General features: G+C 42.3%; 1 protein-coding gene across 3 annotated transcripts in view; it reads right to left on the bottom strand.

Moving 5' to 3' along the window:
* Positions 1-8631, bottom strand: part of armh4 (armadillo like helical domain containing 4) — an 86692-nt gene extending 78061 nt beyond the window's left edge. For all 3 annotated transcript variants that reach the window (XM_062968654.1, XM_062968653.1, XM_008118349.3), the window contains exon 1: positions 8373-8631. In XM_062968654.1, coding sequence (XP_062824724.1) covers positions 8373-8384 — 12 coding nt within the window. In that variant the 5' untranslated portion in view covers positions 8385-8631. The remainder of the gene's footprint in view (positions 1-8372) is intronic.
* Positions 8632-27183: the final 18552 nt, after the last annotated feature.

The following is a 27183-nucleotide window of genomic DNA, read 5'->3' on the forward strand; positions in this document are numbered from 1 at the left end:
TTCGAGGCCAGCCCGTGGCGGGGTGAGCACCCGTTAATTAAAAATAAAAAATAGCCCCTGCTCGTTGCTGACCTAGCAACCCAAAAGATAGTTGCATCTATCAAGTATGAAATAAGGTACAACTTATAAAAGTGGGGAGGCAAGTTTAACTAATTTACAACGTTGGAATGAGGAAGTGTCGTCAGAGTGGATGATGAAGCAGCTGCTCCCCCCTGTAGCCAGAATCGAACATCCCCTCAGGAGAAGTTAAATTGCCTCTGCGTCTGTCTGTCTCTGTCTCAGTTCGATGTGTTTATGGGTATTGAATGTTTGCCCTATATGTATATAATGTGATCCGCCCTGAGTCCCCTTCGGGGTGAGAAGAGCAGAATATAAATACTGTAAATAAATAAATAAATAAAATAAGGGGTGCTAAATGGACCCTAAAAGCTTAGATAGGGAAATTCCTCAGTTAATGGGACCCTAAAAGCCTAGATAGGGGGATTCCTTAGATAAGGCCTAATGGAGGGTCAGAGGTCTTGAAAGTAGCCTATGTTTTAGAAAAATGTAAAAGTAGCTCTTAGTAAAGTGCAAAAGTAAGACTTTTTTGACACTAATTGGTGATGGATAATGCCCATATGACGTATGTAGATGGCTACAAAATGGTATAAAAAGCCCTGTGATTCTTTGTTCGGTACCCTTTTTTTCTGGAGACAGGAGGGTCTATATTCTCTGTGGCCACTGAAAATAAACATCGTTTTTCTGCAGCACTCGGAACTCTCTTTGTCTCATTGCCTCAAAGCTTTGTCTGCCGTTTCAGTACCTGCTCTGCAGGCTGTAGGCTCCATAGCTTCTAAGATCTTCTAAGGTTTTCTAAGGGAGCTGCTGGGCACTGCTGGGCTCCTGCTCCAAGGCATCCCCTCACCCTTGCTATCCAAGTGATTCACAACATTCTGGTCAACTTTCTACCGTCATGTTGGAGGATCCATAGATTTCTAGGAAGAACACCTCTCCAAGAATCTCTAGGTGAGGACTGCACAACCAGTGGCTCTCCAGGTGTTTTGGACTTCAGCTCCCAGAATTCCCGTCCATTGGATATGATGGCATGGCTTCTGGGAGTTGGAGGCCCAAACACCGCTCTCTCAAATAAAACAATAGCATCTTGAAACCTGAACAGACTCAAATAGGGAGAAACAAATCTGTCAGATAGCCTGTGTCATATATAGGGCTTTATAGGTCATAACCATGACTGTGAATTGTGCCTGGAAACAAACAGGCAGCCAGTGGAGCTGTTTTAATTGGCGTATAGTCTGGTCGCCGTAACTTGTCCCAGTTAACAGCCTGGCTGCAGCTGCTTAGACCAGCTACAGTTTCTGAACACTCTTCAAAGGCAGTCCCAAGTACAACACATACAGATACCCAGAGCCTTATAGGGCTTTGTGGGTCACGAACAGCACTTTGTGTTGGGCCCAGAAACAAACTGGCTCTCAGTAGAGTTGTTGCAGCAGAGGATCTGTGTGATCCCTGTAACAAGACTTCATTAACCATCTGGCTACAGCTCCTTGGACCAGGCAACAGACCTCATTCCATGACTGGGAGAAAGAATGGGGAATCATCTTCTTACCATAATGTTTCAGTATGTTCCATTTATAAGGAAAATGGATAATATATTCACCACATCATATGCAATGTACTTTTGTTCATTTCTGTTGCAATCCTCTGTGTGCTGAGCTATTGCACGGGTGAGTGCAGTCCCCACCCATGCCATATTCTTTAAAAAGGGAAACTTTGCAATTGCAAAAATCCAAAATCTAGGTCTAAAAGGGGAGAAATATGCCCACAGCGAAGTGGTGATATATCAAAATTGCACAATTCCTTAAGAATATTTTTTATTGTAAAAGTTTTATGCAGGATCATAGAATTGTAGAATCATAGAGTTGGAAGAGACCTCATGGGCCATCCAGTCCAACCCCCTGCCAAGAAGCAGAAAATCGCATTTAAAGGAGGATTACTGGCAAAGCTCATTTTGAGATCACCCACAGGAATGCCCACAGTTTTACATCACTACAACAATCTGAAATGGGGGAATCTGACAGTTCCCATCCCACGTTAAAATAGGCACCTTTAGCCATTTCTGCACACATCGGGAGCTCTGGAGATGATTGCTACCCAACTCCTAAAACCAGTTTCTACACACTTTAAATACCTTTTTATGACAGGATCCACAGGGATTGCCCAGAAGTAATTCTGCGTCATATGACAGGCTCTGTTTTTGAAAAATGTTTTTAAAGTTTGTATAAATTATTAGGGCTCTGTACCTGTTGGGGTCCAAAGTTTCTTAAGATTCAGCTCTGCATAGCACACATTATAATAATTCTAACAGGATGAAACAAAGGAATGTACCACAATGGCCAAGTCCAGCATCTCAAGGAACAGGTGCAGTTCACACACAAATATTAAATGTGCAAAGGCACTGGTGGTCACTGCTGAAATTTGGGCCTCTAAGTTCAACATCAAGTCCAGAAGACCCCCAAATTGTGGACTTGTGTCTTCAGGGGGAGTGTAACCCCATCCAGAACACATTGGACCCCTATTCCCTGATCTACCTTTCAACAAACCAAGAGTACCTATCAAATCTTACTACAAAGTTTCAATTCATTTGGCCTTATCCAGTCCATTACTGATGACAGACACTAGTTTACGACCAAGCCAGACTCCTTGAATTGAGGTGAAAAGGAGAAGTATTGTCGAAGGCTTTCATAGCCAGGATCACAGGTTTGTTGTATATTTTCTGGGCTGTATGGCCATGTTCCAGAAGTATTCTCTCCTGACATTTTGCCCACATCTATGGCAGGCATCCTCAGAGGTTGTGAGATATGTATTGCTCGTCTTGTCCACAAGGTTGTGAGATATGTATTGCTCGTCTTGGGCTCAAGCTGTGGCGCAGGCTGGAGAGCAGCTGCTATGAATCACTGCAATGAATCATTCTGACCAGGAGGTCATGAGTTCGAGGCTCGCTCGGAGCCTATGTTTGTTTGTCTTTGTTCTATGTTAAAAGGTATTGAATGTTTGCTTATATGTGTAATGTGATCCGCCCTGAGTCCCCTTCGGGGTGAGAAGGGCGGAATATAAATGCTGTAAATCAATAAATAAATAAATAAATAAATCTTGATGACATCTCATCCCAAACCTCTGGATGACCTCTCCTGATGGTTTCATATCGATGTTGACCAGAGCCGGCCCTAGGTATTTTTCAAGTGTAGGCGAACAGAATTTTGCCCCCCCCCCCCCCGAAACCAATCACTGAAAAGTAAAAGCGTTGGATAAGCGAAAATGTTTGATAATAAGGAGGGATTAAGGAAAAGCCTATTAAACATCAAATTACATTAAGATTTTACAAATTAAGCACTAACACATCATGTTTTACAACAAATCAACAGAAAAAGCAGTTCAATACCTTGCGGAGGCAGGCCGCAGGAGACAAAAGTTGCCTCGATGGCGCCCCCAACAAGATGGCGCCAAAGGGAACTGCCTAGTTGGCCTGGTGGTTGAACCACCTCTGATGTTGACTAGCATGGGGTGGCCACAGACAACACCCATGAGGCTAAACAGGAGTCCCCAGTAACAGCTTCTGGGTTTGTCCCTCCAGGAAGAAATTGAGTTAATATAAAGCAGTTCCTCCAAGCCCCATTCTAGGGAGGTGGTCCAAAAGTCCATAGTCAATGGAATCAAAAGCTTCTAAGAGGTCCAGTAGATGTCGAAGGTTTTCATGGTCGGAATCACAGGGTTGTTGTGTGTTTTCCGGGCTGTATAGCCATGTTTTTCCAGAACATGGCCATACAGCCCAGAAAACACACAACAACCCAGGTCCAGTAGAATTAATATTCCACTATCCAGTTCTCTGCATAGGTCAAGGTGAGCAAAGCAGTCTCTTTCCCATAACCAAGTCTAAAACCAGAAAGAAATTCACCTAGATCAGGTATGGGCAAACTTGGTCCCTCCAGGTTAAAGGTTCCTTTAGTCCAGACATGCTCAAACTTGGGCCCTCCAGGTGTTTTGGACTTCAACTCCCACAATTCCTAACAGCCGGTAGGCTGTTAGGAATTGTGGGAGTTGAAGTCCAAAACACCTGGAGGGCCCAAGTTTGCCCATGCCTGGTCTAAAACATATAAGGTAACTCTCAATTCTCTGAAAATCCTGGACAAGCAGGATCCAATTTTACATCCACTGGAACTATATGAGCTACAACATCCAAGTCAGGAGATCTGAGTGACTCTATCTGCAAAGCACTGTGCAAATAATTCAGAGCAAGCTGTTGAATGGTCTGTATTTTCCATTTAAGGATCAGTGGTTTATAGCCCTCTGACCACTCAAAACAACTCTGCAGGACGGCTCCTTGGAAATGCAATAGGATTTCAAATAATTCTCACTCGCTGCAGGTTGGCAGATAAGAGTTCGATCCATTCCAATTAGACCTGGGATACCCACTGCCTGGACTGATACTAGGGAAGTCACTGTCAACCAGCCTGGCTTATTTCACAGGATAGTTGTGGAAACAAAAATGGAATTATCACCTCCACCAGAAACACTGGTCTCGATTCCTTGGGAGAAAGTTTGAGAGATAACATACTCTATAAATATGTAGAAACTAATTTTAGCAAGAGAAGGTGGCAAGAGTCAAAATGAAGTATCTACATAGGCACACACAACTTGAAACTCAGAAAACCAAATACAATCTGTAAGTAGAAACAAACTATAGCAAGGGCTTATCTTTCCATTGTCCCAATTTCCCGGGGATTGTCCCACTTGATCTTCTACCATTCTGCCTTTCCACCTGCTTTTAAAATGTCCTAGTTTTTCTCTCCCACATTCCCACTTTGCTCTCGGTCTGCTTCATTTCCTGCAAACTGAGGTCAAAATGCAATAGTAGTTAACACTGAATTAAGTCAGTGAAAGATAGAGGGATGGGAGATAACTTGATAGAGTTTTGCCTTTCTTGGTAAGCTCAGGCAAAAGCAAACTCTTGCATCCTCTTCTAGTTTGTATGATTTTCCTTGTAAGAAATGTTTGTCAGTGTGAGCACACTCCAATGTTGTTTGGTTACAAATATCCTAGTTTTCATGTGTGAAATGTTTCATGTGAGAAATCTGCTGGTCCAGGCTGTCAATGTCAGGGAGAGAGTTTATGAGATTCTCCAGATGTCAAAATGTCAATCCCTGACAGGAGGCATGCAACAGAAAATGGTAAAAGTCAAGGAAATTAAAAGGTAAAAGTTTCCTCCTGACACTAAGTCTAGTCATGTCCAAATCTGGGGGTTAGTGTTCATCTCCATTTCTAAGCTGAAGAGCCAACACATTTCCATAGACACCTCCATGGTCATGTGGCCGGCATGACTGCATGGAGTGCCATTACCTTCCTGCCGGAGTGGTACCTATTGATCTACTCATATTTGTATGTTTTTGAACTGCTAGATTGGCAGAAGCTAGGGCTAACAGTGGAAGCTCCCAGAATCAAATTTCAGTCAGCAAGTTCAGCAGCTAAGAGGTTTAATCCACTGCGCCACCGGGGGCTCTTGGGAAGGTCCCTAGTGGAATATGTTCCCTTGAAGTCCAATATAATCTGTTTCTTGAGAGGTTTTTAAGCAGAGGCTGGATGGTCATCTGTTGGGAGGGTTTCAATTATTATCATTATCATTATCATTATTATTATTATTATTATTTTATTGTACCCCGCCTCTATCTCCCCGCAGGGACTCAGGGTGGCTTACAAATGCAAAAGAGTATACATACAAAAACATCAAATACTGAAAATGCACAAATGAAAAATTAAAACATACGATTAAAATCAAACCATTAATAATACAAAGTTAAAACACATCAATAAAAACATAAGGATAGGTTGATCAAAGTGCACTAAGTGAGACTTGTAAACATGGAGGAAGTTAAAAGTGCTATAAGAACATGGGGGAGAACCCAAAAGTGAGTTGAACCCTGAGGCTATATAGAGAAATTACCCATGCAGATGCAACCGATCAAGGATAACCATTTGTACAAGAATTTAACATTCAAGAGGGTGGTACTATTCAAAAGCCTGTGTGAACAGCCAGGTTTTCAGGCTTTTCCTAAACCCTGTGTCTTCCTGCATGGTAGAAGGGGCTAGACTGTATGGCCCTTGTGGTCTCTTCCAATTATGATTCCATGATTCTAGTGGGCTTGTTATTTATTGTTCAGTCGCTTCTTTGTGATGTCATGGACCAGCCCATGCCAGAGCTACTTGTCTAGTGGGCAGGCCCATATAAATCTGGATCCACAAAACCACACATAACCCATTGGCATCTTTTCTTCTCCCTTCTCTTGGGGCAATGCTAGATGGTGTCCTGTTTTGTCTTTCAAGAACAACCTTAAAACACTATGGTAAGTAAATGAAAACTGCTTTACTTCAGCAAAACATAAAGTACAGCACACTCAGTGTAATAATGCAAAAGGAAGCAAGGAAGGCTTAGGGCAAACACAGGTCTTAGTCTTTGTTAAATTCCCAAATCAAATAGCAGTCTTAATTCAAAGAAACAGCAATAAATCCTTAGGAGCAGTTTCCCAGATGCAGACTTGAAGCAGGCACAAGGAGAGCAAATAATCAGTTTGTTACCAGCAAGAGCTGGCTGCATCCGCTTCTGCTTTATAGCCCTGAGTCCCCTCACAGCTGCTAGGGCAGTTCCCAATTACTCAGCTGCATTTCTGGCAACTATTCTAGCTGAACGATGTCTCTGCTCTGTTTCCTTTCACCTCTCCTGAAATGTGGGTACTTGCAAAATCTCCTCCTCAGATTCCAACTCACCATCAGATTCATGAACACTTTCCTGCTCCCCTTCCTCTTCTGAAGATGAGGAATCCCTAACAGATGGATTGATTGCATTTGGTTTGGCCAACTCAACCAGAGCTTGCCTTGTGTTGTGCCGAACCTGCAACAACTCTATGCTCAGAGTTACTACACTGATGACATCAGAGTAAGTTGGGCACAGGTGCAAAAAAGATTTTTACAAAGAGAGAAACTATGGCTATCTATGTGCACTGACCCTTCAATTGCCATCTGATGGTCGTTCTGTTTCAGTGAGACCCACAGAAAGTATATTTATTTATTTATTTATTTATTTATAACATTTATACCCCGCCCTTCTCACCCGAGGGGACTCAGGACGGCTTACAAAACTTGGCAAAATTTAATGCCCAAAATGCAATCATAAAAACAAAACAATATAAACAGATCCATTAATAACACTGTTAAAACACATTATAAAAACCTTAAAAACGTATATATAATTAATTCCATTCATCCGAGATCCTCATACTTCATCCTTAAATCAGGCCATGTCAACTTTGTCATTTAGTCATCAAAAGCTTGGACACATAACCATGTTTTCTGAATCCCAGACAGTGAAAAACCACAGAGGCACCAAATAGGGAAATGAGAAAAATACATAATTGATTTGCTAATAAAGCAGTAAACAATTTAAAATTCTTCGCCTTAGGTGGAAAATAAACTTCCTTCATTCATAAGACACGGCTTTGTGATTTTCTTTTTTGCAACTAAAGTGCATTCATTGCAATGACAAATAACACTTGCATCACATTATGTTTCCTTGCCCAAGATTGCTGCCTTAGTGCTGTCTCCTTTTTTTTCCAAGTTGTGTATGCCAGCAAACCTAGCATCTGCATAAACAGACAAAAGACCAATAGTGCGAAGTTTTGCTCCCGACATATACCTCATCCATGTTTCCATCTATCCCATGGCCTTGCTGGATATTTTAATATCAAACACATGGTTTGTTTGTTTGTTTATTTATTTGTAAGAATAACAACAACAGCAACAACATGCTGCAAGGACTGTTTTCATTTGGCTCCTGCACCTTCTTCTTGCAACCATTTCATCTTGGAATTCCACCAGACCGCTGACCCGAAGCTGGGAGAAGGAGGGAGGGGAGCGCAAGGGAAAATGAATGAATTCAATGCCATGAATTGAGGGAAATTTGATCTTTTCGCCAGAAAGGAGGGTGGGGGAGACTGAAGAGGGAGGGGAGAGAGAGAGACAAATCCCCCAACAAAAGGCAAGAGCACAAAAGCAGGCACAAAGAAAGGCTCAGGGCTAGCAAGCCACCCTCTCCTCTATTCTTGTGGGATTCAATGCTGGCGAGTGAAGAAAGCGAGGAGAGGAACTCCTGCATTGCCCAGCAAGGCCTGCTTGCTCCCCTTGCCTTTCTCCATCACCCCCAAAAAAACAGGCCAAGGGTAGCACTCATCCATCACCTCCTCAAATTGGGCAAGGCAGACTCTGCAGACAAGTTCTCCCCTGGCCTTGCTAAGGCAAAAGCAACACAAGAGGTCCGCCTCCATCCTCACCTGAACGCCCATCTTCTCTTTAGCTAGGAAGCATCTTTGAGGTGCCCGAGAGGAAGAGATCTTCGCCGCTGGTCCCCAGCATCCGGATTTCACAGCTGCTCGGCTGCTGCCTTCATGGCCAAGGAGAGGAGGACAGAAAGGGAGGGAACAGAGGGAGCTGGGATGCTTTTCATATTCATAAGGTACTCCTTCCCCGGCTCGGAGATTGGGCAGAGACAGTAGCAAGATACACCCACCCGCCTCCCCGAGCCCTCCTTCGCCAGCCTATAGCCAGACCCTGCTTTCTGCCCATTGGAGTTGGTAGAAAGAGAGGGCAGTGGGATGCAGAGGCAGGCAAAGGGACACATCAGGCACAGGGCACATGGTTTGCATCCAGAAAATAATAATAATAATAATAATAATAATAATAATAATAATAATAATAATAATATATCTGCCTAGAAGATCAGGGGGCAGAGGACTCTTACAAGTCAAACAAGCAGTCAAAGAAGAAGAACATGCCCTGGTAGAATATGTAAAGCAAAGTGAAGAACCTGCTTTGATTGAAGTCAAAAATCAGAAACTCCTCAAAGCACAGCAGACAAAAAACCAGTACAAGAAAACCGCACTACAAACTAGAGCTGACAGCTGGCACAACAAAACACTGCATGGAAAGTTCCTTGACAAAATTGAAGGAAAAGCTGATAAGGAGAAGACCTGGCTCTGGCTCACGAATGGGACCCTGAAGAAGGAGACAGAAGGTCTGATCCTTGCAGCCCAGGAGCAAGCCATCAGAACAAAGGCAATCCAGGCCAAGATCGAAAAATCAGCTGATGACCCAAAATGCAGACTGTGCAAGGAAGCTGACGAAACCATTGATCATTTCCTCAGCTGCTGTAAGAAAATTGCACAGACAGACTACAAACAGAGGCACAACTGTGTGGCCCAAATGATCCATTGGAACTTATGCCTCAAGTACCACCTGCCAGCAGCAAAGAACTGGTGGGATCACAAACCAGCAAAGATCGTGGAAAATGAACACGCAAAGATACTGTGGGACTTCCGAATCCAGACTGACAAAGTTCTGGAACACAACACACCAGACATCACAGTTGTGGAAAAGAACAAGGTTTGGATCATTGATGTTGCCATCCCAGGTGACAGTCGCATAGATGAAAAACAACAGGAAAAACTCAGCCGCTATCAGGACCTCAAGATTGAACTTCAAAGACTCTGGCAGAAACCAGTACAGGTGGTCCCGGTGGTGATGGGCACACTGGGTGCTGTGCCAAAAGATCTCAGCCGGCATTTGGAAACAATAGACATTGACAAAATCACCATCTGCCAACTGCAAAAGGCCGCCCTACTGGGATCTGCACACATCATCAGAAAATACATCACACAGTCCTAGACACTTGGGAAGTGTTCGACTTGTGGTTTTGTGAAACGAAATCCAGCATGTCTATCTTGTTTGCTGTGTCATACAACGTTGTTGTGTCAATAATAATAATAATAATAATAATAATATTCGTGAGCCAGACCTGGCTCTGGCTCACGAATGGGACCCTGAAGAAGGAGACAGAAGGTCTGATCCTTGCAGCCCAGGAGCAAGCCATCAGAACAAAGGCAATCAAGGCCAAGATCGAAAAATCAGCTGATGACCCAAAATGCAGACTGTGCAAGGAAACCGACGAAACCATTGATCATATCCTCAGCTGCTGTAAGAAAATTGCACAGACAGACTACAAACAGAGGCACAACTCTGTGGCCCAAATGATTCATTGGAACTTATGCCTCAAGTACCACCTCCCTGCAGTAAAGAACTGGTGGGATCACAAACCTGCAATATTTATATGGTGCACCTTACCCAGTCTACTTTTATAATCTCTCAGTTTTAATCCATGTTTTTATTAGTTCTTGTTTTTTATTGGCTAATGTTTAATTTTTTATTTTATTATTATTATTATTATTATTATTATTATTATTATTATTTATTGTGCAAGTTGTTGTCAATTGCTGTGTTTTATACTGCTACTGTTTTTATTCGGGCTTGGCCCCATGTAAGCCGCCCTGAGTCCCCTCCGGGGAGATAGAGGCGGGGTATAAAAATAAAGTTATTATTATTATTATTATTATTATTATTATTATTATTATTATTATTATTGTGGAAAATGAACACGCAAAGATACTGTGGGACTTCCGAATCCAGACTGACAAAGTTCTGGAACACAACACACCAGACATCACAGTTGTAGAAAAGAACAAGGTTTGGATCATTGATGTTGCCATCCCAGTGACAGTCGCATTGATGAAAAACAACAGGAAAAACTCAGCTGCTATCAGGACCTCAAGATTGAACTTCAAAGACTCTGGCAGAAACCAGTGCAGGTGGTCCCGGTGGTGATGGGCACACTGGGTGCCGTGCCAAAAGATCTCAGCCGGCATTTGGAAACAATAGACATTGACAAAATTACGATCTGCCAACTGCAAAAGGCCACCCTACTGGGATCTGCACGCATCATCTGAAAATACATCACACAGTCCTAGACACTTGGGAAGTGTTCGACTTGTGTTTTTGTGAAACGAAATCCAGCATGTCTATCTTGTTTGCTGTGTCATACAACGTCGTTGTGTCAATAATAATAATAATAATAAAACTTTATTTATACCCTGCCACCATCTCCCCAACGGGGACTCGGGGCGGCTTACATGGGGCCATGCCCAGAGCAAAACAATATAACAAGTACAAATACAACAAAACATAGAGCAATTAAACAATACAATAAGTAATAATATACAATATACACTACAACGCAAATCAAAGAAACAGTAAAAACAGGGCCGGCCGCATGAATACAAAGATAAAAACTCGGGTGAGAAAGATAAAGGGAATGGAGACCACGGGGAGCAGGGACATACGAAAGTGGAACCGTCTAGAGGAAAGATGTTGGAGAGGAGCAGGAAAAGGAATAAATAACAGTTACTCTCCAAAAGCGCAGCGGAAGAGCCATGTTTTTAAATCTTTTTTAAAAGCTAATAGAGTGGGAGCTTGCCTAATCTCAATGGGCAGTGAATTCCATAGTCGAGGGGCCACAGCAGAAAAGGCCCTCTCCCTAGTACCCACAAGGGGGGCCTGGGATATAGGCAGTGGCGTAAGGAGGGCCTCCCCAGATGATCGGAGAGATCGGGCAGGTTTATAGTGGGAGATACGGTCACGAAGGTAGGTGGGTCCCAAACCGTTTAGGGCTTTATAAGTGGTGGTCTGCACCTTGAAAAGGCATGGTTTGAGCACAGGTTGCATCATGGAGTTGAAACGGGTCCCAAGGGTGATACAGTCCAACGGATCGGATAATGCACAAATATCTATAATAATAGGAGCCCAGTGGCGAAGTGCGTTAAAGCACTGAGCTGCTGAACTTGCAGACCGAAAGGTCCCAGGTTCAAATACGGGGAGCAGAGTGAGCGCCCACTGTTAGCTCCAGCTTCTGCCAACCTAGCAGTTCAAAAATATAATAATAATAATAATAATAATAATAATAATAACAATAATAATAATAATAATAACTTTATTTTTATACCCCGCCCCATCTCCCCGAAGGGACTCGGGGCGGTTTACATGGGGCCTGGCCCGATAAAACAAACAAATAACAGTAATATGCCAAGGTGAGTAGATCAATAGGTATTTATTTCTTTCTTTATTTACAGCATTTATATTCCGCCCTTCTCGCCCCGAAGGGGACTCAGGGCAGATCACATTGCACACATAAAGGCAAACATTCAATGCCATAACATAGAACAGAGACAGAGACAAGACGCAGGCACAGGCTGGCCTCGAACTCATGACCTCTTGATCAGAGTGATTTGTTGCAGCTGGCTTGCTATCCAGCCTACTCCACAGAGGTACTGCTCCGGAGGGAAGGTAACGGCACTCCATGCAGTCATGCCGGCCACATGACCTTGGAGGTGTCTATGGACAACGCCGGCTCTTTGGCTTAGAAATGGAGATGAGCACCAACCCCCAGTGTCAGACATGACAGGACTTAATGTCAGGGGAAAACCTTTAACCTTTACTATACACACTCTTGTAAAAATCCCAAGAAATGCAATACGAATCAGGTTTCTACAACTCTATATTAGAGTAATTCTCTTCAAACTATATTGCATATAACAAAATTGCTTTCAGGATATCATAAACAAAAGTACAATTTCCATGTCATAATCTAACAAAATATACTATAAAAGGTAAAGGTTTCCCCTGGCCAGCAGGACAGCATAGAGTGCCATTACCTTCCCGCCAGAGCGGTACCTACTGATCTACTCACATTGGCATTTTTTCAAACTGCTAGGTTGGCAGAAGCTGGGGCTAACAGCAGGCGCTCACTCTGCTCCCCGAATTTCAAACCTGCAACCTTTCGGTCTGCAAGTTCAGCAGCTCAGCGCTTTAGCACACTACACAACCAGTGCTCCCCATAATAAAAATTTAGTTCATTCTTATTTTAAAAATTGCACTGAATTCAGATCTTTATTTTCTCTATCACGTGTACTTTATTTGATGAGGCTAATTGAATATTTACTGCATTTATGCACAGATATCAATTCAATTGTATCTGTCAGGACACAGCCCAACTACAACAGTATCGATATCAGAGCGTAAATGCATTAATTATTCAATTAGCCTCATCGCAAAAACTACATGTGATAGATTACAAATGAACACAGATCTGAATTCAGCGTAAGAAATTCTATAGGAATGACCTAAAATTATATCTGATGAAAAATACTAGTTGGCATGAAGTAAAGGTAAAGGTTTCCCCTGATGTTAAGTCCAGTCATGTCTGACTCTAGGGGTTGGTGCTCATCTCCATTTCTAAGCCAAAGAGCCGGCATTGTCCGTAGACACCTCCAAGGTCATGTGGCCGGCATGACTGCATGGAGCGCCGTTACCTTCCCACCAGAGCGGTACCTATTGATCTACTCACATTGGCATGTTTTTGAACTGCTAGGTTGGCAGATGCTGGAGCTAACAGCAGGCGCTCACTCCGCTCCCAAGATTTGAACCTGGGACCTTTTGGTCTGCAAGTTCAGCAGCTCAGTGCTTTTACACACTTCGCCACCGGGGCTCCACAAAAAAAAAAAAAATCTATAGGAATGAACTAAAATTATATCTGATGAAAAATACTTGTTGGCCTGTGTTACACTAATAGGATGCGAAATGTGCAGACTTTTCAGTAGCCCGCTGTAATGTACCATTCGTTATAGTTTTAAAAGTTGATGTGATGGAGGAAAAAAATAAAGACATATTTAAAATCGGCGTACAAATTGATTTAAACTGTGCTACTCTTATTTCTGATGATTACAAAAAGTTTGATTTTGTTGGCTTATGTAATCAAAACACTCTTGACAGATGGACATCCAGTCTCAGATTAATAACGTTCTCTCTGCAGAAGGCAACTCTACCACCAGGCCTGGGCAAACTTGAGCCCTCCAGGTGTTTTGGACTCCAACTCCCACAATTCCTAACAGCCTACCGGCTGTTAGGAATTGTGGGAGTTGGAGTCCAAAACACCTGGAGGGCCCAAGTTTGCCCAGGCCTGCTCTACCACACTCCCAAGCAACATATTCCACTGTTGAACGGCTCTTATCATCAGCAAGTTCTTGTCCTTTGATTCTGTGTTCCTGCTTGGTAAAAATGAGTTGGACTGGGTGGCCCTTGTGGTCTTTTCCAATTCTATGATTCTAAAAGCAACCTTACCATAAGGTTTTCTTTGCAAAGTTTACACAGAGAAGATTTTGCTCTTGCTTTCCTCTTTGTTTATTCGTTCACTCGCTTCCGACTCTTGGTGACCTTATGGACCATCCCAGGCCAGAGCTCCCTGTCAGGTGGCCATCCCAGCTCCTTCTAGGTCAGGCCAGTCCTTTCAAGGATACCATCCATCCATCCATCTCGCCCTTGGTCGGCCTCTCTTCCTTTTTCCTTCCCTTTTCTCCAGCATCATTATCTTCTCTAAGCTTTCCTGTCTCCTCATGATGTGGCCAAAATACTTCAGCTTTGCCTCTAATATCCTTCCCTCCAGTGAGCAGCCATTGGGCATTATTTCCTGGAGGATGGACTGGTTGGATCTTCTTGCCAAGGTCCAAGGCACTCTCAGGATTTTCCTCCAGCACCAGAGTTCAAAAGCGTCTCTCTTCCTTCACTCAGCCTTCCTTATGGTCCAGCTCTCACATCCATAGGTTACTATGAGGGATACTATTGCTTTCACTATGCGGACCTTCGTTGCCAGTGTGATGTTTCTACTCTTCACTATTTTATCGAGATTGGTCATTGTTCTCCTCCCAAGAAGTAAACATCTTCTGATTCCCTGGCTGCAGTCTGCATCTGCAGTCATCTTCGTGCCTAGAAATATAAAGTCTGTCACTGCCTCCACGTTTTCTCCCTCTATTTGCTAGTCCTCAATCAGTCTGGTTGCCATGATCTTGGTTTGCTTGATGTTTAACTGCAACCCAGCTTGTGCACTTTCTTCTTTCACCTTGGTGATAAGGCTCCTCAGCTCCTCCGCACTTTCATCCATCAAAGTGGCATCATCTGCATATCTAAGGTTGTTAATGTTTCTTCCAGCAATTTTGACTCCAGCCTTGGATTCTCCTCTTTCCAATAGAGCTGAGATGTTAGTGTACCCTGCCCAGGGCTGCTCAGCATGTTTAGAGGGAGATTTGAACTCTCGTCTTCTGGAATGCTGATGCAACCATTAGGCCACACTTTTGTGTGCACTTATTCCTCATTTACTAAAGTTTGAAGTAGGTATTTTTTAAAGACAGCATTGCTTTTATGGTTCTTGTTGTGTGCCTTCAAGTTGCTTCCAGGTTATGGTGACACTAAGGCAAACTGATCATGGTTTAATGTGTTGTCAAAGGCTTTCATGGCTGGAATAACTGGATTGCTGTGAGTTTTTCAGACTGTATGGCCATGTTCCAGCAGCATTCTTGTTGGATTATGGTTGTATGTGTATGAAATGTAAATCAAGTGTTTTCTGCTGTTAGGCAAGAGTGTGTGTTTCAGCAATGAAACAGTTAACAGCAGGCTAGTTTTGACTGACAGCCTGCTATGACCTATCAGGCCTTGGAGACTGGGAACTTCCTTCGGACTGAGGAATGTGCTTATCTTATCTCTCTGTGTGTTGAGCGGTGCTTGCCGAGCAAAGAGGCTATAGAAGAATGCCAGCTCAGAGCGATGGCTTTTGCTGTTCTTTGTAAATATGTATTATAGATATTGAAATAAATGTTTGGACTTCAGACTACAGATGTGTTTGAGTCTGACATTGAACAGAGGAATTGGTGAGGCAGACGATTGCAACCAATTCATCAGGGTGCTGGAGAAGATGATTGATGGAGCTTGAAGAAACCCATCCAGCAACACACCCTGACCTCCACGCTGTCAATTCTCTCCTGACGTTTCGCCTGCATCTCTGACTAATGCCATATTCAGAAATTCTGTTGGAAGTGAGGTAAGTGAGGTGTATATATCTGTGGAATAATGTCCAGGTTGGGAGAAAGAACCCTTGTCTGTTTGAAGCAATTGTGAATGTTGCAAATGGCAAACTTGTTTAGCATTGAATAGCCTTGCAGCTGCAAAGTCAATCAGTGAGGGTATTTGCATAGAGGTAGCCTGGCTGTTGTGTCTAGAGGCATCCTTTGTTTGGGAGGTGTTAATTGGCATGATTGTGGTGTTTCTTTAATACAGTAAAGTCTCACTTATCCAAGCCTCGCTTATCCAAGGTTCTGGATTTTCCAAGCCATTTTTGTAGTCAATGTTTTCAATTTACCGTGATATTTTGGTACTAAATTCGTGATTACAGTAATTACAACATAACATTACTGCGTATTGAACTACTTTTTCTGTCAAATTTGTTGTATAACATGATGTTTTGGTGCTTAATTTGTAAAATCATTACCTAATTTGATGTTTAATAGGCTTTTCCTTAATCCCTCCTTATAATCCAAGATATTTGTTTATCCAAGCTTCAGCCAGCCCGTTTAGTTTGGATAAGTGAGACTCTACTGTACTGGTGACCAGATTTTGTTTATTTTCATGGTTTTCTCCCTTTTTTGTTGCAATTGTCCACATCTTTGTGGATTTCAATGGCTTCTCTGTGTAGTCTGATATGGAAATGAACAAAATTTGGTTACCAGTATTAAAAAAAAAAAATCCACCAGAATCAAGACAGAAAATAAAAAAACGCCACTCAGAAAAAGAACTCCAAATAACAAGCAATTAAGAGCCAGTTAACACCTCCCAAACAGAGGGATGCCTCCAGGCTACAACAGCCAAGCTACTTCTATGCAAATACTCTCATTGATTGACCTTGCAGCTGCAAGGCTACTCAATGTTAATGAAGCTTGCTCATTGTAACATTCACACTTGCTTCAGACCGACAAGGGTTCTTTCTCCCACCCTGGACATTATTCCACAGGTATAAATATGCTCCAATTGCTATTGTATAAATACGCTCCAAATCTCTGTACCTGGAAGAGTCCTGTCCTGGCAATCTTAGTGGAAGTGGGACGGAAGTACGAATACTTACTCAAACTGCCTTTTACCAGCTTGGGCTGGTATGCATACCATGCTCCGAAGCAGTGATCTGTGCCAAGAAATCAGTAATCTCCTATTTATATCTCTGGTTCTCAACCATTTGTTCATGTACCAGCAGTAGGACATAAAAATAGTCTAGTTGGAACACAAGGGCTTAGTCATCGCAGCAAGAACTATTCCCAAGAGTCTCGCCTCAATTAAAATCAAAAAATGGGAACCGAAAGGACCATCTAGTCCAGACAAGGGCAAACTTTGGCCGTCCAGGTGTTTTGGACTCCAACTCCCACCATTCCTAACAGCCTCAGGCCCTTTCCTTTTCCCCCTCAGCCGCTTAAGTTTTAACCAAAACACCTGGAGGGAATGTCATGGTTTGCAAGGATACTATATGTGTGTTAACTGGAAAATCAAATGCATGAAGCCGATTAGCTGATTTTGCAAGAACCTGGGAATTGGTTTTGAAACTGTTGCTACCCTGCTGCTGGAGAACCAGTTTGAACAGGCTTCTCTTTGTGTGTGTGTGAGAGAGAGACTGAGTACTGGCTAGCTCTGTACTCAGAGAGGCCTGACTATTTCTGAGGCCTTGTTTGCTGCTGATCTTCACTGAAGCAGATTCATGGACTAAGAAAGGATTGCCTATAACTGTTGATTTCTTCAAGCAATCAGAGGGACTATTGTAAATACCATTGTTCTGTTGATCTATTGGGTTCAGTAAAAGTTTCTGTGTTATTTATTTATTTATTTATTTACAGTATTTATATTCCGCCCTTCTCACCCCGAAGGGGACTCAGGGCGGATAACAATGAACACATATATGGCAAACATTCAATGCCAACAGACAAACAACATATATAGACAGACACAGAGGCATTTAACTTTTTTTTTTCAGCTTCACGATTCCGGCCACAGGGGGAGCTGTTGCTTCACTGTCCACTGGTGGCTGTACTTCCTCATTCCTTTCCTCGTGTTTTGCTGGCAGTTTTATGATGTTGTAAATTAGTTAAATTAGCCTCCCGCATAAAGCGTACCTAAATTTCCCTAACCGACAGATGCAACTGTCTTTAGGGGCTGCATAGGTCAACAGCAAGCCGGGCTATTTAATGTAGTGATTAATTGCAGCTGGTTACTAGCCAGCTGCGCCCCAGCTTTGTTCTACAAAGCTACTGAGTAGATAAGCCGAGTATTTCAGCCCTTATTTATGAGCTGAAAAAGCCTCCCCGGCTTATAATCGGGTCAACGTCAAGGCCAGCAACAGAGCCTGCAGGCTATTGCTCGCAATATGTGATCTATTTTTCTCTTCTTCCTTATCAGTGTGTTTTCTTTTGCAAGGCCTCCCTCACTCTTAATCAAGGGAATGTTTTGAAAAGAGAAAGACATCCTTGCAAGTCAGGAAGAAGAAAAATATATATTCATTAATCTTATGAAAGCATTTTCCCCGAAATATTTGTTAAACTCTCCTACAGAACTCCCCTTGCAGGCGTTTGCCATCTCTATGTACCTTTATATGTGTATCTATCTATATACATTAATTTTATATATGAATTTCCCCTCATATGTTTGCAGGTCTTTGCAAATCCTTTATACATATAGATCCATGTACCTGTGTATCTGTAGCCATACATATACATTATTTTTATATATGAATTTACCCTCATATGTCTGCAAATATCTATATAAAGAGAGATGTCTGGATAAATATGAATATATTCTTAGCTACCTATATATAGGGCTTGCAAATATTACAGGGGGAAATGAACACACAAATATATATAGACATATATATATATATATATATATATATATATATATATATATATGGCTTGCAAATATTGTAGGGGAAATGCGCATGCGCGTGCACACAGAGAGAGGGGGGGGGATTTGCAAACGTTTCAGGAGGAAATGCATATGTGAAATGGACATATGTGGACACTACCAGCTGCCACAAAGAAGCATAGAATCATGGAACAATAGAGCTGGAAGAGACCCCATGGACCATCTAGTCCAACCCCCTGCCATGCAGGAAAAGCATAATCAAAGCACCCCTGACAAATGGCCATCCAGCCTCTGTTTAAACTTTCCAAGGAAGGAGCTCCCACCAGACTCCGAGGCAGAGAGTTCCACTGTTCATACAGTCAGGAAGTTCTTCCTGATGTTCAGGTGGAATCTCCTTTCCTGTAATTTGAACCCATTGCTCCATTGAGTCCTGTTTTCTAGGGCTGCAGAAAACAAGGCTGCTCCCTCTTCTTTATGACACCTGTTCACATACAGTATTTATACATGGCTCTCATCATGACTCCTCTCAACCTTCTCTTCTGCAGGCTAAACAGACCCAGTTCTTTAATAATAATAATAAACCGATGAAACCATTGATCATATCCTCAGCTGCTGTAAGAAAATCGCACAGACAGACTACAAACAGAGGCACAACTATGTGGCCCAAATGATTCACTGGAACTTATTCCTCAAGTACCACCTCCCAGCAGCAAAGAACTGGTGGGATCACAAACCTGCAAAAGTCTTGGAAAATGAGCACGCAAAGATACTGTGGGACTTCCGAATCCAGACTGACAAAGTTCTGGAACACAACACACCAGACATCACAGTTGTGGAAAAGAAAAAGGTTTGGATCATTGATGTTGCCATCCCAGGTGACAGTCGCATTGACGAAATACAACAGGAAAAACTCAGCCGCTATCAGGACCTCAAGATTGAACTTCAAAGACTCTGGCAGAAACCAGTGCAGGTGGTCCCGGTGGTGATCGGCACACTGGGTGCCATGCCAAACGATCTCAGCCGGCATTTGGAAACAATAGACATTGACAAAATTACGATCTGCCAACTGCAAAAGGCCACCCTGCTGGGATCTGCACGCATCATCCGAAAATACATCACACAGTCCTAGACACTTGGGAAGTGTTCGACTTGTGATTTTGTGATATGAAATCCAGCATGTCTATCTTGTTTGCTGTGTCATAATAATAATAATAATAATAATAATAATAATAATAATAATAATAACTTTATTTTTATACCCAGCCTCTATCTCCCCAAAGGGGACTCAGGGCGGCTTACATGGGGCCAAGCCCGAATAAAAACAATAGCAATATAAAACACAACAATAGACAAAAGACATGCACAATTATAAAAATTTAAACATTAGCCAATAAAAATAAATGACAAGAACTAATAAAAACATGGATTAAAACGGAGAGGTTGTAAAAGTAGACTGGGTAAGGTGCACCATATCAATATTGTAAACACAAGGTGACTGATAAAGTGCTGCAAATTCTTGGAAGTGCAAATTGGGATGGGAATAGACTCTGTGTCTATATCAAGTTGACAATGGTAAAAAGACACTCCTCGTTGGAATTCAGTCTCCAGACCTTTGATCCTTTTAGTTACCCTCCTCTGGACACCTTCCAGCTTATTGTCAATATCTCTTTTGAACTGTGGTGCCCAGAATTGGACACAATTTGATTCCAGGTAAAGAGGTTTAACCAAAGCAAAATAGAGGTCCCAGTGACCTCTTCCACAAGAGCAAAGGAATAAAAGGAATTTTAAACCAAGAATGGGGATGCTCTCTGACCGGGAAAAGAAACCCTACATGTTCAAGAAGGAATTAAAATCCATGTAACGCCTCTAGGCTGCGTGAGCACTGGAAACCAACACACAGGCCAATAAACAATCTAATATCTTTATTAATGCAATAAAAGAATAAAACAAAAGTATGCAGAGTATATAGTCAAGCAATTGTCCTTATAGGAAAGATCAAAAATAGTCCAAATAAATGAAGTCATATGTCCAGTATTAAAGTCCAAAGTCTACAATCCAATAACCGAAACACACTCAAACTCTTTGGAAGTTTGAGTAGGGAAAGAGCAAGGATTCACCGGGAGATTCTTGAAGTTAAGTCCAGACAAGGATTCGAGGCTAGGCAAGGTAATTCGTGGTGGATCTGAAACGCAGGCCAAACTTGAACAGGAGTGAAAACGTGAGTAAGCGCACGGAAAGGCCGCTTAGGAGCTCAGGAACAAGAGACGATGTTCTTCTTGGATTAGTCACATTGACACTGCGATAGGGAGAGCTCATTGCAGAACTTTTATGGAAATTCAAGAGTTCCCCCCAACAGGTGTTTAACTCCCCTATTGTTCCCAGAGAAAGTAGCTGTGTCAACATGCCTGCCTCCCCGATACTTCCCATGGGAAACGGGTTAATTAAAATCCTCTCTCTCCGCTAATCTTGCACTTCGTCTCAAAGACTCCTTATGGGAGCAATGTGTTTTGAGAAAAGACTTCCTATCAAACACAACACTTTCCAGGGAACCAGGCTCTGTTTCAAGGGTGTCCGTACTTTGCTGTGGCACCAAAATGTCAACAGGGGACATCTGGAATGGAACAGAATCTTGCTGAGATGGGAAAAAACCCATATCCTCTTCAGTTTGATCTATGATGGCTGCGGGGTCATGGGTCAAGGGTCCCTGAGACATCACAATCCAATGGAATGGAAACAATACAGTGAAGAACTATGTAACAGAATTGAACGGATGACAACTCAGCAGTAGTCCATCATTTTGCTACAAACGCTGTTGAAATTACACATTAAAAGGATGCATCTACAGAAGCAGAAGAACACGAGGTTTCAATTTAAAAATGGGAGAAGAAAGACAGAGAGAGAACAAACAAATACATTAGCCGCCTTTCAGTCGATCAAGGGCTCTGGAGGCGACATGCGATTAATAAAAAGACTTCAAGGAACTTTTAAAGAAATGACTCAAAACCAATTAGAAGCACTCCAAACTCCTCTTTAAAAATAGCTCTCAAACTAGGCAAGCAGTTTAAAAAGATTTAGAACCGACAGCCTTAATTTTAATAATTCCTTTTTATTTAGGGCAGGCTCTTGGCTTTTAAGTTCCTGCAGCAGAAAGATCTTTTTAATGCGACCTCTCATATTTTTATCTTTTTACTGAGGTTGTAATATGGTTTTAATGGGTGTAATTTAGTGTTTTTTTCCAAAATATAATGTCTTGTTTTTTTTTAATAAAAAGCTTTTGCATCAAATGGGTCTTTCTTGTACTTCCGTCTTAACTTGATGCAATAAGACTTGCATTGGGGGGAAAGGTAGGATGTACATACAGTAGAGTCTCACTTATCCAACATAAACGGTCCGGCAGAACGTTGGATATGCAAAAATGTTGGATAATATGGAGGGGTTAAGGAAAAGCCTATTAAAAGTCAAATTACATTATGGTTTTACAAATTAAGCACCAAAAACACCATGTTTGACAACAAATCGACAGAAAAGGCAGCCCAAAACACGGCAAGATTATGTAGTAATTACTGTATTTATGAATTTAACACCAAAACATCACAATATATTGAAAATATTGACGACAAAAACATTGGCTACTAACAAATTGTCTATAGAATTGTATAAAATGAACTTACAGTAGCAACATTGTCGGAAATTAAATCTAGAAAAAGTTCAGTCCTTGCTTTCTAGAGAAACAGCTGTGGATCAGGGCGGGAGGCAGACTGCATTGGATAATCCAGAACGTTGGATAAGCAAATGTTGGATAAGTGAGACTCTACTGTACACTTAAAACTAGATGGGGAAGAAGAGTGAGAAATGGAATGTGTAGTGAAATGCACGCATACAATGCAGGTCATAAAATACAAATTTCAAGTTGGGGAAAATGTGGAAAGGCTTAAAATTTATATTGTGCTAAATAACACTATGTAACAAAATTTGAAAAATGTTATTATTTGAACATATTTTCCTATTTAATTGTGTAGTCCTTACTTTGAAAGCAGTTGTTATCCCCCAGAAACTTCATTTTTGTGAATGCCACAAACTATGTTGAATGGGTTGAGATTCTGTGAGATATTCATTGAAAGACTAGAACAAAATGTGCTGCAGGATGTCTCACAGAAACAAAGTTATGGCAGTCTAATAAACTTTTTCCATGTTTTTTATGATAGAACTAATTAGGAAATGATAGTTATATCCCAGGAACGAAAATTGTGTTACATAGTGTAATATCCAACTCCAGAAATGATTTCTAATACAGGTCACGTTGAGGAACAGGCAAGCTTGTTTTCTGCTGCTCTGGAGACTAGGACACACGGAGCAATAGATCCAAATTGCAGGAAAAAAGATTCTACCTAAGCATTAAGAAGAACTTCCTGACCAGAAGACCTGTTCAAGAGTCTCTTTCTTCTGGGGGTTTTCTAGCAGAGTCTGGATGGCCATCTGCTGGGAGGGATTGAATTGTGCCTTTCTGCATGGCTGGAGGGGGTTGGACTGGATGGCCCTGGGGATCTCTTCCAATTCTGCGATTTTAAAGAATTACAGTAGAGTCTCGCTTATCCAACGTAAACGGGCCGGCAGAACGTTGGATAAGCAAATATGTTGGATAATAAGGAGAGATTAAGGAAAAACCTATTAAACATCAAATTAGGTTATTATTTTACAAATTAAGCACCAAAACATCATGCTATTCACCAAATTTGACAGAAAAAGTAGTTCATTACATAGTAATGCTATGTAGTATTTATGTATTTATGAATTTAGCACCAAAATATCACGATGTATTGAAAACATTGACTACAAAAATGCATTGGATAATCCAGAACGTTGGATAAACGAGTGTTGGATAAGTGAGACTCTACTGTATTCAAATTCATGCTGAAAGTATTACCAAAAAGAAAGGGCTTCGAGATAGCAAAAAAAAAGTACTGAGGCACATTCATAACACTATGTTACACAATTTTTGTTCCTGGGTTATAAATGCCATTTCCTCATTGGTTCTATCATTAAAACGCAGAAAATGTTTATTAAACTGCAAAAACTTTGTTTCTGCAGGAGGGACATCTTGCAGCACATTTTGCTCTACTCTTTCGATGAATATCTCATAGCATCTCAACCGATTCAACATAGTTTGTGGCAGCCGCAAAAAAATGAAGTTTCTGGAGTTGAAAACTACTTTCAAAGTAAGTACAGTAGAGTTCCGGTTAACCGACTTCTGGTTAACCGACACTCCGTATTATCTGATGTCCCAGGCCCCTTGGGAGGCGCTCATGCACTTTGCTAGGTAGCTTGTTATCTACCTAGCAACGCGCACAGGCACCTCCCAAGAGGCAGGGCGGCGAGCAGAGAAGCGCCCCTGCGCATTGCTAGGTAGATAGCAAGCTACCTAGCAACACGCAGGAGCACTTCTGCCCTGCCTCTTGGGAGGCGCCCCTGCACATTGCTAGGTAGATAACAAGCTACCTAACAACGCTCAGGGGTGCATCTTAAGCCGAGTGCTCACCGCTCCACCCCTTGGGAAGCGCCCATGCAGAGCAGCGAGCACTCGGCTTAGCGAAGCGTGCACAGGGCACTTCCTTCAACCGGCTTGCTGGATAATAGGGCCTCCCTATTATCCGTCAGATCCAGTTATTCGACATTCGGCCCGCCCGTTTATAATAATAATAATAATAATAATAATAATAATAATAATAATAATAATAATAAAACTTTATTTATACCCCGCCACCATCTCCCCAACGGGGACTCGGGGCGGCTAACATGGGGCCATGCCCAGAGCAGTACAATATAATAAAATATAAAAACAGCATACCATAACACAATTAAAAACAATACAATAAATGATAATATACATTACATCAAAAAACCAAAAAAAACAGTAATACAAGGGCAGGCCGCATGAACACCAAGATAAAAACTCGGAGTGAGAGGGACAGAGGAAGAGGGACAGAGGAGTACTCCACTGTGGACAGGGACGCATGAAAGTGGGACAGTCTAGAGGATAGATGTTGGGGGGGAGTAACACAGAAATATATAACAGAAATTACTCACCGAAAGCACAGCGGAAGAGCCATGTTTTCAAGTCTTTCCTAAAAGCTAACAGAATGGGAGCTTGCCTGATTTCAGTGGGTAGTGAATTCCATAGTCGGGGGGCCACAGGAGAAAAGGCCCTCTCCCTTGTACTCACAAGGCGGGCCTGGGATATAGACAGTGGTGATAAAAGGGCCTCCCCGGATGATCGTAAAGATCGGGCAGGTTTATGGAAGGAGATACGGTCACGGAGGTAGGTGGGTCCCAAACTGTTTAGGGCTTTATAGATGATGGTCTGCACCTTGAATTGGGACGGGAAGATGAACGGCAGCCAGTGGAGCTCCTTAAACAAGGGAGTGGATCTCTCCCTGTAACTTGCCCCCATTGTTAATCTGGCAGCCGAGCGTTGGACCAATTGTAATTTCCGGGCCATCTTCAAGGGAAGCCCCACGTAGAGCGCATTACAGTAGTCCAGTCTAGAGGTAACTAAGGCATGGACCACCGTGGTCAAGTCAGACTTCACGAGGTATGGTCGCAGTTGGCGCACAAGTTTGAGTTGTGCGAAGGCCCTCTCGGCCACCGCCGACACCTGAGCCTCAAGCGTCAACGCTGAGTCCAGGAGGACCCCCAAACTGCGGACCTGTGACTTCAGGGGGAGTGCGACCCCGTCCAGCACAGGTTGCCACCCGATACCCCGATCCGACGCACGACTGACCAGGAGGGCCTCTGTCTTGTCGGGATTGATTCTCAGCTTGTTCCTCCTCATCCAGTCTGCCACAGCGGCCAGGCACTGGTTCAGCATCCGAGGGGCTTCCTTGGAGTCAGATGGAAACGAGTAGTGGATTTGCGTGTCATCTGCGTAGAGATGGCAACGCCCTCCAAAACTCCGGATGACCTCTCCCAGTGGTTTCATGTAGATGTTAAATAGCATGGGGGATAAGATAGACCCCTGCGGAACCCCACAGGTCAATGGCCAGGGGTCCGAGCAGGTGTCCCCCAGCTTCACCATCTTATGTCGGATAACCGGAACTCTACTGTACTGCTCAATTAAACAGGAATAACACTTTCAAGCTGAGAACAAAAAAATTTGAAGACTTTGAAGATTAAGCTACAATTGGAACCTGTATTTATTCCTTTGAAACTCCTTGATCAACCCAAAGGATGCTTCCCAATTGTTCCTCCTCTTAATCCTGGTTGCAATGAAATGAGAAGTTAGAGGAAGATTATGCAACTCTCTTCTGCCATGCAGCAAAAGCACAATAAAAGCAACCCTTCGACTAGAATTACAAGCTTGGTAGATACAAGGAATGCTGTGGATGTAACATATCTTGATTTCAATAAAGCCTTCAACCGAGTCCCCATGACCTTCTTGCAAGAAACTAGTCCAATGTGGGCTAGGCAAGGCTACTATTAGGTGGATCTGTAATTGGTTAAGAGACCAAACCCAAAGTGTGCTTCTCTCCAATTGTTCCTCTTTTTCATCCTGGAAAGAAGTTACTAATGTATTTGGATACCATAAAGAGGATTCATAATTCATAATACAGGGATCATCAACATCTTTATCATTGACTTGGATGATAGAATGGAAGACATGCTGCGTTGCTATGAGTTTTCCAGGCTGTATGGCTATGTTCCAGAAGCATTCTCTCCTGACATTTTGCCCACATTTATAGCAGGCTTTCTCAGAGGTTGTGAGGTCCGATTACATGTGCAGATGGCACCAAATTGGGATAAATATTTAGTAGCCCAGAGGACAGGATCAGGGTCCAATATAACATAATATATTAGAGAGATGGGCCCAAACTAACACAATGAATTTCAACAGAGAGAAATGTACAGGACTCCACTTTGGCAATAAAAATGAAATACACAAATATGAGAGACAATAGAGGAGTTAGAAATATCAAGCAGGTTATCCTTGCAACTGGCAAATTGGAAATCACATTTATTTCCTCGTCCGTTAGTTTAAGGTTGGATTTTCGCTGCCCTATAATTCAGTTTCAAGATGCAGATTGATTGCAACGAATTGGGTTATATAGGGAAGTGTAGACTGAGATAATCCAGTTCAATGCACATTCTGAAATTGGATTATAGGCCAGTGTAGATCTAGCCTAAGTAGTGTAAAGTATACTAGTAGATTTACACCCAAATTGCCCTATAATCTAGTTTCAGAGTTAATTGCATTGAACTGGATTATAGTGCAGTGTAGATTTATGTAATCTAATTCAAAGCAGGTAATCTGCATTCTGAAACTGGATTATAGAGCAGTGTAGATCCAGTTTTAGCTGTTGTTTTTGCTGGTCTGTGTAGGTTTGTGTGTTTGTAAGCTTTTATAATACAGTAGAGTCTCGCTTATCCAACATTCTGGATTATCCAACGCATTTTTGGAGTCAATGTTTTCAATATATCGTG

Source organism: Anolis carolinensis, chromosome 1, assembly GCF_035594765.1.
Source record: "Anolis carolinensis isolate JA03-04 chromosome 1, rAnoCar3.1.pri, whole genome shotgun sequence".
Classification (NCBI taxonomy): Eukaryota; Metazoa; Chordata; class Lepidosauria; order Squamata; family Dactyloidae; genus Anolis; species Anolis carolinensis.